General features: G+C 46.3%; 1 protein-coding gene across 1 annotated transcript in view; it reads left to right on the top strand.

Annotated features, from left to right (window-relative positions):
• chaf1b (chromatin assembly factor 1, subunit B) overlaps positions 1 to 17810 on the top strand; it is a 31087-nt gene extending 13277 nt beyond the window's left edge. Inside the window, exons 8-14 of the mRNA XM_055645187.1 lie at positions 42 to 135; positions 4184 to 4253; positions 4341 to 4432; positions 11018 to 11180; positions 13966 to 14403; positions 15997 to 16073; positions 17332 to 17810. Coding sequence (XP_055501162.1) covers positions 42 to 135; positions 4184 to 4253; positions 4341 to 4432; positions 11018 to 11180; positions 13966 to 14403; positions 15997 to 16073; positions 17332 to 17486 — 1089 coding nt within the window. The 3' untranslated portion in view covers positions 17487 to 17810. The remainder of the gene's footprint in view (positions 1 to 41; positions 136 to 4183; positions 4254 to 4340; positions 4433 to 11017; positions 11181 to 13965; positions 14404 to 15996; positions 16074 to 17331) is intronic.
• The last annotated feature ends 213 nt before the right edge of the window (positions 17811 to 18023 follow it).

Genomic DNA, 18023 nt, shown 5'->3' with positions numbered 1-18023 from the left:
TAAGAGTTCAGTCATTTATTCCTGTTTTGAACCCCCGGCAGACCAAGAGCTATCGAATGTATCACGATGATGGCATGAAGTCGTTCTTCCGCAGACTCTCCTTCACACCTGATGGATCATTGCTTCTCACTCCAGGTAAGTGGTTACCTGGTATTTACATTTTTAGTTTTAGAGGTGCATCATGGAAACGGGCACTTCGACCCATCGATTCCACGCCGACCAGCGATCACCCTTACACTAGGTCTAACCAACACTCTAGAGACAATTTACGGAAGCCAATTAACTTACAACCCTGCAGATTGTTTGGAACGTGGGAGAAAACCGGAGAAAGTCCATACAAACAGCACCCGTAGTTAGGATCGAACCCGGGTGGTGTCTGCAACACTACTGCTGTAGATAAACATAAAAAGCTGGAGTAACTCAGCGGGATAAGCAGCATCTCTGGAGAGAAGGAATGGGTGACGTTTCGGGTCGAGACCCTTCTTCTCTCGAATGGAAACGTCACCCATTCCTTCTCTCCAGAGATGCTGCCTGCCCCACTGACTTGCACCAACATCCGCAGTTCCTTCCTGCACAACCACTGCTGTGCTATCGTGCCTGCCACCCCTTTTGTTAGCAGGAATTCCCCAGATACGGCAGGGTTTCTGTTCCTGAGAATTGTACGTAACCCAAACTGTTCGTGTCGGAAATTAACATAATCAGCGTGTCCGAGAGGAACGTAGATATGGCTGTGATGAGGGAGCAGGCAGGCGCGAGGAGAGTGAGTCTGCTCGGAGATCCCAGCTTTGCACCTCTCCAACCAGCCCCCTGAATGTTGCGGCACGTAGGTAGAGGGGGTGGGAAGAAGGCATGAGGAAATAATCTATCCTCATCCAGCAGAAGCTGCCACCAGCTCCGCTGCGACCAGCAAATCATTAGTTTATAAGACAGAGGAGCGGAATTTGGCCATTTGGCCCATCAAATCTACTCTGCCATTCTATCACATCTACACTTTGTACACTGGTGGGAGAGTAGGGCTAGAGGTCATTGCCTTAGAATTAAAGGACGTTCTTTTAGGAAGGAGATGAGAAATATATTTAGTTAGAGGGTGGTGAATCTGGAATTCTTTGCCACAGAAGGCTGTAGAGGCCAAGTCAATGGATATTTTTAAGGCAGGGATAGATAAATGTTTTATTTTACTAATAATGTTTTATTAGTCCAGGTTTCAGAGTTTTTATGGGGAGAAGGCAAGAGAATGGGTTGAGGAGGGAGAAATAGATCAGCCATGATTAATGGCGGAGTAGACTGGATGGAGCGAATGGCCTAATTCTACTCCTATCACTTATGATCTTCTGACACTAAAGATGGACACAAAATGCTGGAGTAACTCAGCAAGACAGGCAGCATCTCTGGAGAGAAGGAATGGATGACGTTTCGGATTGAGACCCTTCAGACCCGAAACGTCACCCATTTCCCCGCTCTGGAGATGCTGCCTGACCCGCTGAGTTTGACCCACAGCATTTTGTGTCCATCTTCGGTGTACACCAGGATCTGCAATCTGAAGAAGGGTTTCGGCCAAAAACGTTGCCTATTTCCTTCACTCCATAGATGCTGCTGCACCCGCTGAGTTTCCCCAGCTTTTTTGTGTATCTGCAATCCATGATGTATTTGACGAGAGAGAGAGAGAGAGAGAGTGTATATATTGTTCTTGGGGCAACGGAATCAAGGGATATGGAAAGAAAGCAGGAACGGGGTACTGATTCTGAATGATCAGTCATGATCATATTGAATGGCGATGCTGGCTCCTGGTACACCTGCACCTATTTTTCGATGTTTCGTACATAAATCAGTGAACATTGCTCTAGGCGTAGACAGCAAGCTCTGAGAGGGAAGACATCTGATTCCGGTTGCCAGGAAGTTGCCACCTCCCTCTAGCTCCCACACCCTCTGCTCCTGTCAGAGCCTTGCTGGTCATGTGCCGGCGGTGACGTCAGTCAAGTTCCTTTGCAGAAGCCGGCAGCAGAACCTCGATCAGCCAGCGGGTGGCAGCACTCCAAATTGGCCTCTAACCCGGGCAGATGAGAACGTGTCACACATAACCAAATAAGACTTGTAATTCAATACCGTCATCTAAATATATATTTATAAACGTGCACCGGGTATAATGGGCACGGATTAAAAAGGGGCCAGCAAAGTCTTGTATCCTGTTTAGCCCAGATAGAGTGGATGTGGAGAGTATGTTTCCACTGGTGGGAGAGTCTGGGACCAGAGGGCGCAGCCTCAGAATAAAAGGACGCACCTTTAGAAAGGAGGTGAGGAGGAACTACTTTAGGCAGAGGGTGGTGAATCTGGAATTCATTGCCACAGACGGCTGTGGTGGCCAAGTCATTGTGTATTTTCAAAGTAGAGATTGATAGGTTCTTGATTAGTAACGGCGTCAAAGATTACAGGGAAAAGGCAGGAGAATGGGGTTGAGATGGATCAGCCATGATCGAATGGTGGAGCAGACTCAACGTGTGGAGAGGCCTAATTCTGCTCCTATTTCTTATGGTCTTAATTGTTGGAATCACAATAACAGATAGATTGAAGATGAAATCTTGGAGGGAATTGTTTGTCCGTTTTTTTAGTGTTCACCCACCAAAATCTGAAACGTTACAACGACTGACCCGATACAAAGTGAGATGGTATGGGCTAAATGCTGACTGACAGGCTGTCTGCTCTCTAGCATTGAGCAGTCAAAAGATGTTGTGGTGTGTGCCTCTTACCACAGTTTAGTTTAGAGATACAGCACGGAAACAGGCCCATCGGCTCACCAAGTCCGCACCACCTGGAATGTGGGAGGAAACCACGTACTTACGCACGTCACACTAACACTATCCTACACTGGGGACAATTTCCCAAACCCTGTACAGACAAGCACCCGTAGCCAGGATTGAATCCGGTTCTCTGGTGCTGTGAGGATATTATTAAGGCAGAGCTAGACAAATTCTCGATTAGAGTGGGTGTCAAGGGCTATGGGGAGAATGCAGGAAAATGGGATTAGGAGGCAGAGATCAGCCATGATTGAATGGCGGAGCAGACTCGATCGACTTCGGTCTGATAACCCTGGGCAGCGAGATAGTTCAGGGTCTTCCAGGTGGCCCATGGCCTAATTCTATTCCTATACCTTGTGAACTTGTGATAAGGAACTGCGGATGCAGTTAGTCTAATCAGTATTGTAGTTTGAGTAACGTAATTGCAGTGAAAATATAGAGCTTGTCCCTTTATCACTTCTGAAGGACTATATTTAAAGATTTGGCGGGAGAAGTTTGTTTCTTTCCTCGCTAAGTTTTGTTTTGTGGAAATGAGCCCTAATAAATTCTGTCTGTGTGTTTATCAACTATCTTTATCCAACTTAACATAGGCTCACATTTTCTAATTGGCTTGGTTATTTCAAGCAATTTCTTCCATTGCTTGATTGAAAGATTTGGCACGGAAACAGGCCCTTCTGCCCACCGAGTCCACGCCGACCATCGATAACCCATTCGCACTAGTTCTACACTATCCCACTTTTGCATCCACTCCCTACAAATTAGGCAGGCCAATTAACATATAAACCTGCCTTAGTGATGAGGGAGCAATCCGGTGTAAACCCACACGGCTAGCACCCGTTTTAAATACACAGAAAAATGTTGGGATAATCCATATGGGATCTGATTATGATGGACCGATCCACATGAAAAGGTAATCTCTCTTCTAAATGTCTGGGCTTTGCAACATTTTCTGTTCCACATTTGCATTTTATTTAGTTTAGTTTAGAGGTACAGCGCGGAAACAGGCTCTTGGGCCCCACCGAATCTGCGCTGTCCAGTGATCCCTGTGCACAGGCAGTGCTGGCTCGAAGTGCCGAACAGCCTACTCCTGCGCCTATTGTCTAGCACTATCCTGCACACTCTAGGGACTATTTATAATTTTACCAAAGATAATTAACCTACAAACTTATACGTCTTTGGAGTGTGGGGGGGGTGGGGGGTGAAACCTGAGATCCCGGAGAAAACCCACACAGGGAGAACGTACAAACCCCACACCCGTGGTCCGGATCGAACCCGAGTCTTAGACGCTGTGAGGCAGTGATTTTACCGCCGCGACACCGTGTCGCCTCCGTCCACCGTTTAATCGTCCTCCGTGAACACGTGCTCACCCGTGTTTGTGCCTCCTCTTACAGCTGGATGTGTGGAAGCGGGAGAAAACGTTGCCAACACTACGTACGTCTTTTCCAGGAAAAATCTGAAACGGTAGGGGCTTGCTTCATCATCGCGACCACAAATCTTCGCCGGACATTTTGTGAGAGAATTTCCCCAATGCTTCTGTCCTGTTTCTAGGCCCATTGCCCACCTGCCTTGTCCAGCCAAGGCCACTCTGGCCGTTCGATGCTGCCCGGTATTCTTTGAGCTACGGCAACCTAAAGCAAGCGGTAAGTTTGCTCGAGTACTGATCTCGTTTTGGAGAATGTCGTCTGACTGTAATTGTAATGCGTTTACTTTTTTTTTAATTCCACCTTGCTGGCCTATTTTCTCCTTTTGCAATCTAAATTTTATCTTGGGAAAATGTCGATAATTTTCACTGTGTCCATTCAAGGTGATGCAGCAGGTAGAGAGCTGTATTCAAGTACGTTTGCACATTCTCCTCTTGACCATGTGGGTTTCCTCCTTTTTCCTCCCACGTCTCAAAAACGTCAGGTTTGTAGGTTAATTGGCCTCTGTAAATTGCCCCTAGTGTGTAGCTAGTGGATGAGAAAATAGGATAACATAGAACTAGTGTGAATGGGAGATCGATGGTCAGTGTGGACTCAGTGAGTTGAAGGGTCTGTTTTCATGCTGTATCTTGAAATTTAAAAAAAACAACTAAATTCACAAGAGCAAGCCCACAGAGTCCGTGCCGATCAGTGTGACTCTATTCCTTGGAGGATGAAGGGTGATGTTATAGAGGTGTACAAAATTATGAGAGGAATGGATTGGGTAGACGTACGGAGTCTTTTGCCCAGAGTAGGTGGATCGAGAACCAGAGGACATAAAGTCAAAGTCAATTTTTGAATGCATTTGCCAGCAGCGATACACTTAAAATGAACACACAATACACAATAGAATTTAACACAAACATCCACCACAGCATTCTTCACTGTGGTGGAAGGCAACAAAGTTTAGTCAGTCCTACTGCTTTGTTCATCCGTGGTCGGGGCCATAAACCCTCCGTAGTGGCCGCTACGGACGGCCCGATGTACAGGCCCTCTCGTCGGGATGATCAAACCTCCAACGTCGGGACGGTCAAACACACTCCGCGGCTTGGAGTGCCCGAATCGGCACTTTCCTTCCGGAGACCGGGGCTTCAGGATGTTATAGGCCGCAGGCCGGCAGTCGGAGCTATTCGGCGATCCCAGCAAGGGATCCCAGGATGGTAAGTCCACGCCCGCGGCTAGAAACTCCGCAGACCACAGCCCCATGTTGCCAAAGTCACCAGGGCAGCGGTCGGAGCATTCCTCTCTGGCAACCCCCGGCAACGGTTCGCCCGCTCTGCGATGGAAAAGTGCACGCTGCGCCCACAGCTGAAGCTCTGGGCCCGACTCCGGGAAAGGCCGCTCCAATCCATGCTGTTAGGCCGAGAGGGAGGCGACATGGAAAAAAGCGCCTCTCCGTCGAGGAGGCAACCAAAAGCAGTTCCCCCCTTCCCACCACCCCCCCCACACAAAACACACCAAGAGACACCTAAACTAATATTTAGACACAAAAAAAAAGTCGAAATAACGAACATGCTGCTGGCAGGGCAGCTGACTCGCAGCGCCCCCACCGACCATAGGTTTAAGGTGAGGCGGGAAAAATGTAATAGAAACCCGAGGGGTAACTATTTTACACAAAGGGTGGTAGGTGTTTGGAACGAGCTGCCAGAGGAGGTAGTTGAGGCAGGTACTATCGCAACGTTTAAGAAGCATTTAGACAGGTAAATGGATAGGGCCAAACACGGGCAAATGGGACGTGTAGATGGGGCATGTTGAACCTTGTGGGCAAGTTAGGCTGAAGGGCTTGTTTCCACGCTGTAAAACTCTATGACTATGATACATATAAGGGGCATTACCAGTCTATTTGACTAATAACACCATGATATAACCATATAACAATTACAGCACGGAAACATGCCATCTTGGCCCTTCTAGTCCATGCCGAACACGTATTCTCCCCTAGTCCCATCTACCTGCGCTCAGACCATATCCCTCCATTCCTTTCCCGTCCATATACCTATCCAATTTATTTTTAAATTATAAAATCGAACCTGCCTCCACCACCTCCACTGGAAGCTCATTCCACACAGCTACCACTCTCTGAGTAAAGAAGTTCCCCCTCATGTTACCCCTAAACTTCTGTCCCTTAATTCTCAAGGCATGTCCTCTTAGAAACATAGAAATTAGGTGCAGGAGTAGGCCGTTCGGCCCTTCGAGCCTGCACCGCCATTTAATATGATCATGGCTGATCATCCAACTCAGTATCCCGTACCTGCCTTTTCTCCATACCCTCTGATCCCCTTGGCCACAAGGGCCACATCTAACTCCCTCTTAAATATAGCCAATGAACTGGCCTCAACTACCCTCTGTGGCAGAGAGTTCCAGAGATTCACCACTCTCTGTGTGAAAAAAGTTCTCCTCATCTCGGTTTTAAAGGATTTCCCCCTTATCCTTAAGCTGTGACCCCTTGTCCTGGACTTCCCCAACATCGGAAACAATCTTCCTGCATCTAGCCTGTCCAACCCCTTAAGAATTTTGTAAGTTTCTATAAGATCCCCTCTCAATCTCCTAAACTCTAGAGAGTATAAACCAAGTCTATCCAGTCTTTCTTCATAGGACAGTCCTGACATCCCAGGAATCAGTCTGGTGAACCTTCTCTGCACTCCCTCTATGGCAATAATGTCCTTCCTCAGATTTGGAGACCAAAACTGCACGCAATACTCCAGGTGTGGTCTCACCAAGACCCTATACAACTGCAGTAGAACCTCCCTGCTCCTATACTCAAATCCTCTTGCTATGAAGGTCAACATGCCATTCGCTTTCTTTACTGCCTGCTGCACCTGCATGCCTACCTTCAATGACTGGTGTACCATGACACCCAGGTCTCGCTGCATCTCCCCGTTTCCCAATCGGCCACCGTGGGAACTCTTGTTTGAATCTTCCCTACTCTCAGTGGGAAAAGCTTATCCACGTCAACTCTGTTTATCCCTCTCATCATTTCAAAGACCTCTATCAAGTCCCCCCCTTAACCTTCTGTGCTCCAAAGAATAAAGACCTAACTTGTTCAACCTTTCTCTGTAACTTAGTTGCTGAAACCCAGGCAACGTTCTAGTAAATCTCCTCTGGACTCTCTATTTTGTTGACATCCTTCCTATAATTAGGCGACCAAAATTGTACACCATACTCCAGAATTGGCCTCACCAATGCCTTGTACAATTTTAACATTGCATCCCAACTTCTATACTCAATGCTCTGATTTATAAAGGCCAGCACACCAAAAGCTTTCTTTACCACCCTATCTACATGGAATTCCACCTTCAGGGAACTGGGCACAGTTATTCCTAGATCCCTCTGTTCACCTCCCTCCCGCAACTGATCCGCAATTCCGTGTTCCTCACCATCTTCCAGTCCCGCCTCAAGACCCATCTCTTCACCTCTGCCTATCCTTAGCCCCACGTCCCCCTCCCTTTTCATCTGTGCTTCAATTGCCTCATATTGTGTTTTGAACTGAATTTCAAAACACAATGTCTTTAATTTGTGTGCTAGTCATGTCTCTACTAGTTATTTCATTCTGCTTACATGTTTTTCCTCTACTTCCTAATTTTTGTACGGTGTCCTTGAGACTCTTGAAAGGCGCCCATAAATAAAATTTATTATTATTATTATTATTTACCATGTACGTCCTATTTTGATTGGTCCTGCCAAGATGTATCACCTCACACTTATCAGCAGTAAACTCCATCTGCCATCTTTCAGCCCACTCTTCCAACTAGCATAAATCTCTGTAGACATTGAAAATCTGCTTCATTATCCACAACACCACCTATCTTTGTATCATCTGCATACTTACTAATCCAATTTACCACACCATCGTCCAGATCATTGATGTACATGACAAACAACAGTGGACCCAACACAGATCCCTGTGGCACCCCACTAGTCACTGGCCTCCAACCTGACAAACAGCCATCCACCATTACTCTCTGGCATCTCCCATTCAGCCACTGTTGAATCCATCTTGCTACTCCACCATTAATACCCAACAATTGAACCTTCTTAACCAACCTTCCATGAGGAACCTTGTCAAAGGCCTTACTGAAGTCCATATATACAACATCCACTGCTTTACCCTCATCAATTTCCCGAGTAACCTCTTCAAAAAATTCAAGAAGATTAGTCAAACATGACCTTCCAGGCACAAATCCATGTTGACTGTTCCTAATCAGACCCTGTTTATCCAGATGCTTATATATATTATCTCTAAGTATCCTTTCCATTAATTTGCCCACCACTGACGTCAAACTAACAGGTCTATAATTGCTAGGTTTACTCTTAGAACCCTTTTTAAACAATGGAACAACATGCGCAGTACGCCAATCCTCCGGCACTATTCCCGTTTCTAATGAGATTTGAAATATTTCTGTCATAGCCCCTGCTATTTCTACACTAACTTCCCTCAATGTCCCAGGGAATATCCTGTCCGGACCTGGAGACTTATCCACTTTTATATTTTTCAAAAGTGTCAGTACTTCCTCTTCTTTGAATCTCATAGTTTCCATAGCTACTCTACTTGTTTCCCTTACCTCACATAATTCAATATCCTTCTGCTTGGTGAATACCGAAGAAAATAAATTGTTCAATATCTCCCCCATCTCTTTTGGCTCTGCAGATAGCTGTCCACTCTGACTCTCTAATGTACCAATTTTATCCCTAGTTATCCTTTTGCTATTAATATAGCTGTAGAAACCCTTTGGATTTACTTTCACCTTACTTGCCAAAGCAACCTCATGTCTTCTTTTAGCTTTTCTAATTTCTTTCTTAAGATTCTTTTTACATTCTTTATACTCCTCAAGCACCTCATTTACTCCATGCTGCCTATAATGATTGTAGATCTCTCTCTTTTTCCGAACCGTGTCCAATTTCCCTTGAAAACCATGGCTATTTCCAATTTTTACTATTTCCTTTCAACAGAACAGGGACATAAAGATTCTGTACTCTTAAAATGTCACCTTTAAATATCCTCCATTTCTCTTCCACATCTTTCCCATAAAACAAAATGTCCCAATTCACTCCTTTTAAATCCTTTCGCATCTGCTCAAAGTTAGCCTTTCTCCAATCAAAAATCTCAACCCTGGGTCCAGTTCTGACCCTCTCCATAATTATATTGAAACTAATGGTATTGTGATCACTGGTCCCGAACTGTTCCCCAACGCATACCTCTGCCACCTGACCTGTCTCATTTCCTAACAGGAGGTCCAACACCGCCCCTTTTCTAGTAAGTACCTCTATGTATTGCTGCAAAAAACTATCCTGCACACATTTTACAAACTCCAAACCATCCAGCCCATTTACAGAATGTGTTTCCCAGTCTATGTGTGGAAAATTGAAATCTCCCACAATCATTAACTTGTGCTTACTACTAATATCTGCGATCTCCTTACATATTTGCTCTTTCAATTCTCGCTCCCCATTTGGCGGTCTATAATACACCTATAATGAACAAAGTGTTGCTACCTCTTTCCCATTTCTCAGTTCCACCCAAATAGCCTCCCTAGACGAGCCCTCTAATCCATCCTGCTAAAGCACTGCTGTAATATCTTACCTGACAAGCAATGCAACACCTCCACCTCTTGCCCCTCCAATTCTATCACACCTGAAACAATGAAATCCAGGAATATTTAGTTTCCAATCACAGCCCTCCTGCAACCACGTTTCACTGATCGCCACAACATCATACTTCCAGGTGTCAATCCAGGCTCTAAGTTCATCCACCTTCCTTACAATGCCCCTACCATTAAAATATACACATTTAAGAAACCCACCCCCTCTTATTCTCTGTTTATTGTCTTTTTCTTCTTTCTCCCCTACATTTTGGGTCAGAGTGCTACCCTTCTCTGCCTCCTGCTTCACACACTGACTGCTAGCTTTCCCTATTTGAGTCCCTCCCCCTAACCGTTCTAGTTTAAAGTCTCCCCAGTAGCCTTTGCAAATCTCCCCGCCAGGATATTGGTTCCCCCTTGAGTTCAAGTGCAACCGTCCTTTCTGTACAGGTCGCACCTTCCCCAAAAGAGGTCCCAATGATCCAGAAATTTAAATCCATACCCACTCCTCCAGTCCCTCATCCATGCATTTATCCTCCACCTCGCTCCATTCCTACTCTCACTGTCGCGTGGCACAGGCAGTAAATAAGGAATGAAAATAATCATCCAGGGCACCAGGCAAATTATGAAGCCCTCCTCTGTATGTTTTAGTGATGGAACTGCCTGGAATCTCTTGCCCGGGAGCTAATGTTTAATATGAGATATATGCTAGGTTATTATGCATTTATACTTGATTGCATTATGCTAGCAAAATTGGATTGCTTTCCTTTCTAAATCTGTGCAGTATCTAAAGCAGATGGATACGAATTAGCAGGTTAAGTCACTCAAGCCTGCTCTGCCATTTGTACCGTTCAGCCGGTATATTGCCAGTGACAAATAAAGTATAATTCATTCATTCATTCTCTTCTGCATTCCTCACTGCCAGCAGTAACGTCGCTGCTGACACCAGGAACTGCAGATGCTGGTTTACAAAAAAAGACGCAGAGTGCTGGAGTAACTCCACGGGTCAGGCAGCATCTCTGGACAACGTGGATAGGTGACGTTTCGGGTCGGGACCCTTGTTCAGAGTCAAAAAGGTCACCTTTCTGAGTTCACCAGAGATACAGCCAACCCTTTTGTTATTTTATCCACTGGAATAATGCTTCTTATTCTCTTCCCTTAACAATAACAACCAATGTATTTTCAGATTCGGATGAGTCGACTAAGAAAATGAACTTGTTCAACTTGCCATATCGACTGATATTTGCTATAGCTTCTGAAGACTCCGTACTCTTATATGATACACAGCAGTCTGTTCCCTTTGCTTATATCTCAAACATCCATTATCACACCCTAAGTGATATTACATGGTAAGCACGTGTTCTCTGACAGAATTACCGCACTTCCGTGTGTACATGTCTTTGACATTGCTTGCCTGTCTCGGCCCACTGCTCACCAGAAGATCACAAGCTTCAGGAAGAATTATTGGATAGTTTATGCGTAATAATTTAGACTCCAATACAAGCTGTTCAAAGAAGCCATCACGAAGGCACTCTACAAAGTCCCTTTCTTGGGGTCCAGTACCAACCTGATTTTCCCAGTCAACTGATGTTGAAATCTCCCATAACAACCACAGCATTACTTTTACTACATGCCAATTTTAACTCCTGATTCAACTTGCGCCCTATGTCCAGGCTACTGTTTGGGGGCCTGTAGATTAGTCCCATTAGGGTCTTTTTACCCTTACAATTCCTTAATTCTATCCATACTGACTCCACATCTCCTGTTTCAATGTCACCCCTTGCAAGGGACTGAATTTCATTCCTCACCAACAGGGCAACCCCACCCCCTCTGCCCATCTGTCTGTCTTTTCGATAGGAGGTATACCTTTGAATATTCAGTTCCCAGCCCTGGCCCTCTTGCAGCCATGTCTCAGTAATTCCCACAACATCATACTTGCCAGTTTCTAACTGAGCCTCAATCTCGTCCACTTTATTCTTTATACTTCGCGTATTCATAAACAGCACTTTGATCTCTGTATTCACTTCCCCCCTCGCAATTCGCCCTGACCTTACTCTGTTGTCCATTCTCAAGCTTTCCTTCCATTAATCTCAAAAGTGGTAGGAAACCGGAGCAACTGGAGATAACCCATGTGGTCACAGGGAGAATGTGTAGGATAGAACTATGGGGTGATTGCTGGTCGGCGCGGACCCGGTGGACCAAAGGCCGGCCTGTTTCCGTGCTGTATCTCTGAAGTCTGAGGCTTTTCTCGGGCTTGGGTTCCATAACTTTGAAGCATTATCCCCCACCTCCTGTGGCTTTGTTGCATCTGTAAACATCGCTCAGGCTTGGCTTGATCTTGGTCAATGTCATCTGCCTCCTGTGAGAATAGAAGAAAGGAAGTGGTTAGTTAATGAAAAATGCACAGCTACTCGTATATTTCCTGATGTGTCGCTGATCTTTAGTTGTGGATTTTGTACTTTCATGGTGCTGGTTTTTTGCCAATTGTGTGTATTTCTAATTTAAATCAGTAAATCAGTCACTTGGACAGTTTATAGGTAGTTCATTAGTCGTAGGAGCAGACCATTTGGCCCATCGCGTCTACTCTGCTATTCAATCATGGCTGATCTGTCTAACCCCCCTCAACCCCATTCTCCTGCTTTCTCCCCGTGACCTTTTACGCCCATATGGGCCTGTCCCACTTAGGCAACTTTTTAGGCTCCTGCAGGAGACTATGCAGTCACCACACAGTCGACACATGTTCACGGGTGGTTGCCGGGGAGTCGCCTTCATGGTCGTGAGGAGTTCCCACATTCTGGGAACAAATCGAGGCCTCATTATGGTCACCGCGGCGACTAGAATGAAGCCGCCATGGGGAGTAGCGGGAATTCTCGTGCCGTAGGTGGGTTGCCAGGAGGGCGAAGGTTCTCGTAGGTTGTAGTCGGTGCTGACCGGTGAATTTCATTGGCTCATTGGGAGAAAAGAAACAAGGATAAGCAGTAGTTTTCAGAACCAAGGATAACCGACCGGTAATGTTAATGTCCGCCGAGCTTCACAGCCGTGTATCTCTGGCTTCTTAAAAGTTGGCTCCATTCCTTCTCCCCCCCCCCCCTCTTTTAAAGGACTTACCGCACAATTAGCTTCTTAATCACGGCGCCAACCTTCCTGTTCATCGACCGTATCGCATTGGCCTTGCACTGTGTGAATTTCACTCAGACAGTGCTCCCCCCGCTTGCCCTGTCCCCCGCCTGCATAACGGGCTGGTGAAGGAAGCACTCCGTGTGTGTTCCACTCTGCCAGTTGCTGTTCCAGTTGCCCGTTTTTCAGGCAACTGCTGGCAACTTGACGGTCAACGGCAGTCGCCTGAAAAGTCGTCTACGTGGAGCAGGCCCATTAGTAATCCATCTCTGGAGAGCATGGGCGGGTGACGTTCCGCGTTAGAAGGAGGCCTGAAACATCACCTATCCATGCTCTCCAGAAATGCTGCCTGACCCGCTGTGTTACTCCAAAGGCACAGATGTTATATGTGTCATCATCAAGAGTTTTTCCAGTTAATGTCAATGATCTCAACACACACCCACCCCCCCCCAACAATTAAACTTCAGTCTCAGTAGGCAGCTTGGTGAGGGTGACAAGTTCAATGAAATATACTGATGCTTTTTCTCAGAACACGGTGACACAGCTGTAGAGTTGCTGCCTTACAGCACTTACAGCGCCTGGATTCGATCTTGACTAAGGATGCTTGTCTGTACGGAGTTTGTACATTCTCCCTGTGACCGCATGGGTTTTCTCCGAGAACTTTGGTTTCTTCCCATACTTCAACGACGTGCAGGATTGTAGGTTAATTGGCTTGGTATATATGTAAAAACGGTCCCTAGTGTAGGATAGTGTTAATGTGCAGGGATCGCTGGTCGGCGCGGACTTGGGCCGAAGGGCCTGTTTCCGCGCTGTATCTCTATAAACTAAACTAAACAAAATCATGTCAGCATAAATAGACTTGGATCCCTCTGTACATCAGTGCTGTAAAGGGAATTTCTATTAAGTAATCTGGTATTCAACAGAAATTTCCTCGTTGCTCCTTCCCCCCCCCACCGCCACCCTATAACTTCAGAATGGACAACTTGTTGACTTGTGCCAACGTCTGCTTTTAACTAGGTCTCGAGATGGGACGTACCTAACCATCGCGTCCACGGACGGCTACTGCTCCTTCATCACGTTTGGGAAAGACGAGCTGGGCGTGCCGCTGAAGGAGAAGCCGGTGCTGTGCATGCACACCCCCACCACGGCTGAGAAGAAAACGAAGAAGGGCCGAGCGAGCAGGTTGTCAGCCGCGGCCCAGAAAACGCCCGACGACAGCACGCCAAGCAGAAGCGTGGAGCAGAGCGAGCCGGGAGCACCCGCTCAGCTGAATACACCCGGTGCGGACGCTAAACCATCTCCCACCAGTTCTCTCGCTACCAAACTGTGCCCGACCTCATCGGACACGAAAACTCCCAAGTCTGCCGTTCAGAGCAACAAGGCCTCCCAGTCCAGGAGGATCACGTTGAACACCTTGGAGGCCTGGAGCAAACCCGGCAGCACCTTGGTGCCCAGGTAAAGCTGATCCTTACCTGTACTCACAAAACCAATGTTTAGTTTAGAGATACAGCGCGGAAACAGGCCCTTTAAGCCCACCGGGTCCGCGCCGACCAGCGATCCCTGCACATTTAACAATATCCTATACCCACTAGGAACAATTTTTACATTTACCGAGCCAATCTACCCACATACCTGTACGTCTTTGGCCCGTCAGTGCAACATTGTTCTTGTAGTCCCTTCATCCCTGCTTCATATCACTGTCACCCGCTCAGCATCGCAGGAGACGGGAAGGATTATACGTAAATGTGCAAAAATCTACAGATGTTGGAAATCTGAACTAAAAATAGAAAATGCTGGAAAAACTGCAGCGGAAGCCATGTATGTGGGGAGAGAAACAGTTAACGTTTCAGGCCAATGAGCTTAGAGTAGTGTGTGTTCAATTGCTATTTAGTTTAGTTTAGAGATATAGCATGGAAACAGCCCCTTCAGCCCACTGAGTGCAGGTTGACCATCGATCACCCGTTCACAATGGTTCGGTCCTTCACACTAGGGACAAGTTCTATGCTATTCCATCCTACACACTAGGGGTAATTTACAGAAGCCAATTAACCTACAAACCTGCAGGACTTTAGAATGAGCACCTGGAGAAAACCCACAAGGTCACAGAGAGCATGCACAAACTCCGCATAGACAGCAAGGATCAAATCTGGTTCTCCGTTGCTGTGAGGCAGCAGCTCTACCGCTGTGCCACTGTTTTTAACTTTGTCCAAGTTTATGTTGGTATGATTTATGTGGGACTAGACTTTGTCATTTGGAAGAGGGGGGGGGAGGGGAGTAGAGTTCTGTTGATAGTGCACCACTGTGCATTGGCTGCTTGTCCCACATTCTGATGATATGTTTTGAAGTCAATGTGAAAGTGGTGAGGATCAGCGGTTTAGGTCTAGAGGTGTTTAAGAAGGAACTGCAGACGTTGGAAGATCGAAGGTACACAAAAATGCTGGAGAAACTCAGCGGGTGCAGCAGCATCTATGGAGCGAAGGAAATCCTTCGCTCCATAGATGCTGCTGCACCCGCTGAGTTTCTCCAACATTTTTGTGTACCTTAGGTCTGAAGCTGACTGTGTGCACAGCGATGCTCGACTCTGATTGCCAATGTCTTGTGGTTCTTGGCGCGCCCAGTATAAAGCTGTGCGGTTATTTTTCTAAAGAGAGACACAAAAAGCTGGAGTAACTGGAAAGACAGGCAGCATCTCCGGAGAGAAGGAATGGGTGACGTTTCGGATCGAGACCCTTCTTCAGTTGTTGAGGGATAATGGAATCAAGAGATATAGACGATGACGTAAGGAGATAAAAAACAATGAATGAAAGATGTGCAAAAAAAATAAAACGATCATAAAGGGAACAGGCCATTGTTAGCTGTTTGTTGGGTGAAAACGAGAAGCTGGTGCGACTTGGGTGGGGCAGGGATAGAGCCAGAGGGAATGCCGGGGGTTACTTGGAGTTAGAGAAATCGATGTTCATACTACTTGGCTGTGAGCTGCCCAAGCGAAATATGAGATGCTGTTCCTCCAATTTGCATTTAGCCTAACTCTGAACTCTATTTTTCCAGGCGAATCTCGCTCACTCCTGTGAACCCCAGCTCCTCCAAGCTGACAATGACACCTTTGGTTAACCAGGCAGAACACGGTGAGTATTTGATTCCCATCTGAGTTTGAGCTTCGGGCGTGGTGTTTATGTTGAAGTCTAACTTGTCTCCGTACATGGGTAGGACGGGTTTAGAGGGATATGGGCCAAACACAGGCTAGTGGGACAAGTGCAGATGGGACATGTTGGCCGGTGCGGGCAAGTTGGGCTGAAGGGCCTGTTTCCTTTCTCTCTATGGCTCTATAAAGCAGGGATGACTGCTTCAGGATTCCTCTGCCCAGCCCTCACCTACTCATTAAGGCTACCTTTAACTTGCATGGACTCCCCTGGCTACAGCTTCTTTCCAGAAGACTCCGTCTTGTGTTGGGGTCAAGACGAACCTCCTTCACAGAAATATGGCAAAAAAACATTGATTGCCAGCTAGGTGTAACTCAGCTGCTCAGACATCATCTCTGGACAATATGGATAGGTGATGTTTCGGGTCAAGAGACTTGTTCAGACAATATTATTTTGAGCCTTGAGGTTTACCATTACACGGAGGCCCTTGTCTCTATGGAGATATATCTCCATTAATGCTGGGTGCTCTTCCTTTGTTTCCTAAGATGGTTCCTCTACATTTTAACCTGGGGGTGAGTTGTGTTACCACGGAGGTGGTGCTGTTGCAGCTCTATTCCAGCCTTAATCTGACCGACCTTGTAGGTTTAAGGTGAAGGGGAAAAGATTTCACAGGAATCTGAGGGGTAACGTTTTCACACAAAATGTGATTGGTGAATGGAACAAGCTGCCAGAGGAGGTACTTGAGGACGGGACTATCCCAACTTTTAAGAAACAGTTAGACAGGTACATGGATAAGACAGAAGATAGACACAAAATGCTGGAGTAACTCAGTGGGACAGGCAGCATCTCTGGAGAGAAGAAATGGGTGACGTTTTGGGTCGAGACTGTTCTTCAGACTTCCAGCCTGGGGAAGGGTCTCCACCCGAAACTTCACCCGTTCCTTCTCTCCAGAGATGCTGCCTGTCCCGCTGAGTTACTCCAGCATTTTGTGTCTATCTTTTGTTTAAACCAACATCTGCAGTTCCTTCCTACACATGGATTGGACTTGTTTGGAGGGATATATGCCAAACGCAAGCAGGTGGGACCAGCTTAGCTGGGACATGTTGGCGGGTGTCGGCAAGTTGGGAGGTGGGAGGGGGGGCAAAGGGCCCTGTATCACTCTATGACTCTACTGTTGAGCGAGTTGGCTGCAGTTACATTTCACAATGAAAACACTGAGCGATGATTTTTATAAATGTTTCAGAGCCACCTTCTCCGTCGAATGATCCTTCGTGCAAGCCACCAGATGCGAAACGCTCCAGAACGGAGGACAGTCAGGATCTCAGTCCCGCCACGGTGGATGATGTCAAAGCAAAGGATGACTGCACAACGAACAGTGGACAATCAGACAGCAAGTGAACGTTGCTCTGAAAACCTGAAGCATTACATCTTTATAGAACTCCGCAATGCGATCTGTATTATTTTGGCTGTGAGTCTCCAATGTATATAAGGAGCAAGAGATTCCATAGAGAGTACTATTAACTTTCTGGGTACATTTGTTGTGAGTTTAAACGCCATATTGTCCTTTAAGTGCTACCCGTATTGGCCTGTCTCTGAATGTGAATAGTCCAGTTTTAGTTATTAATCACTGTACAAAGTATTAATTATGCCTTAAAAAAAATAATAAAGTCTCTATACGCTGGTAAAATCATTAATTTGATATTACCGTTTTCTCAAAGAAAATATTTGACTTTATCATGTAATTAATCGCAAGATCTTTTACGGTCAGGCAACTTTAGAAAATGCTGCTGCAGCTGTTAAATTTTCACACCAAAGAAGGAATTATTTGAGGACTTTTCACCTCTCACCACTGTCACTTACCATCCATCTGCCAATGAAACTCCCTCACCTGTCCCCACCTATCACTTGTAAGCTTTGTGAGCCTCCCACCTCTTT

Source organism: Leucoraja erinacea, chromosome 13 (genome assembly GCF_028641065.1).
Source record: "Leucoraja erinacea ecotype New England chromosome 13, Leri_hhj_1, whole genome shotgun sequence".
In the NCBI taxonomy this organism is placed as follows: Eukaryota; Metazoa; Chordata; class Chondrichthyes; order Rajiformes; family Rajidae; genus Leucoraja; species Leucoraja erinaceus.
The sequence above is the reverse complement of the archived record's forward strand: the minus strand, read 5'-3'. Positions and strand labels throughout refer to the sequence as shown.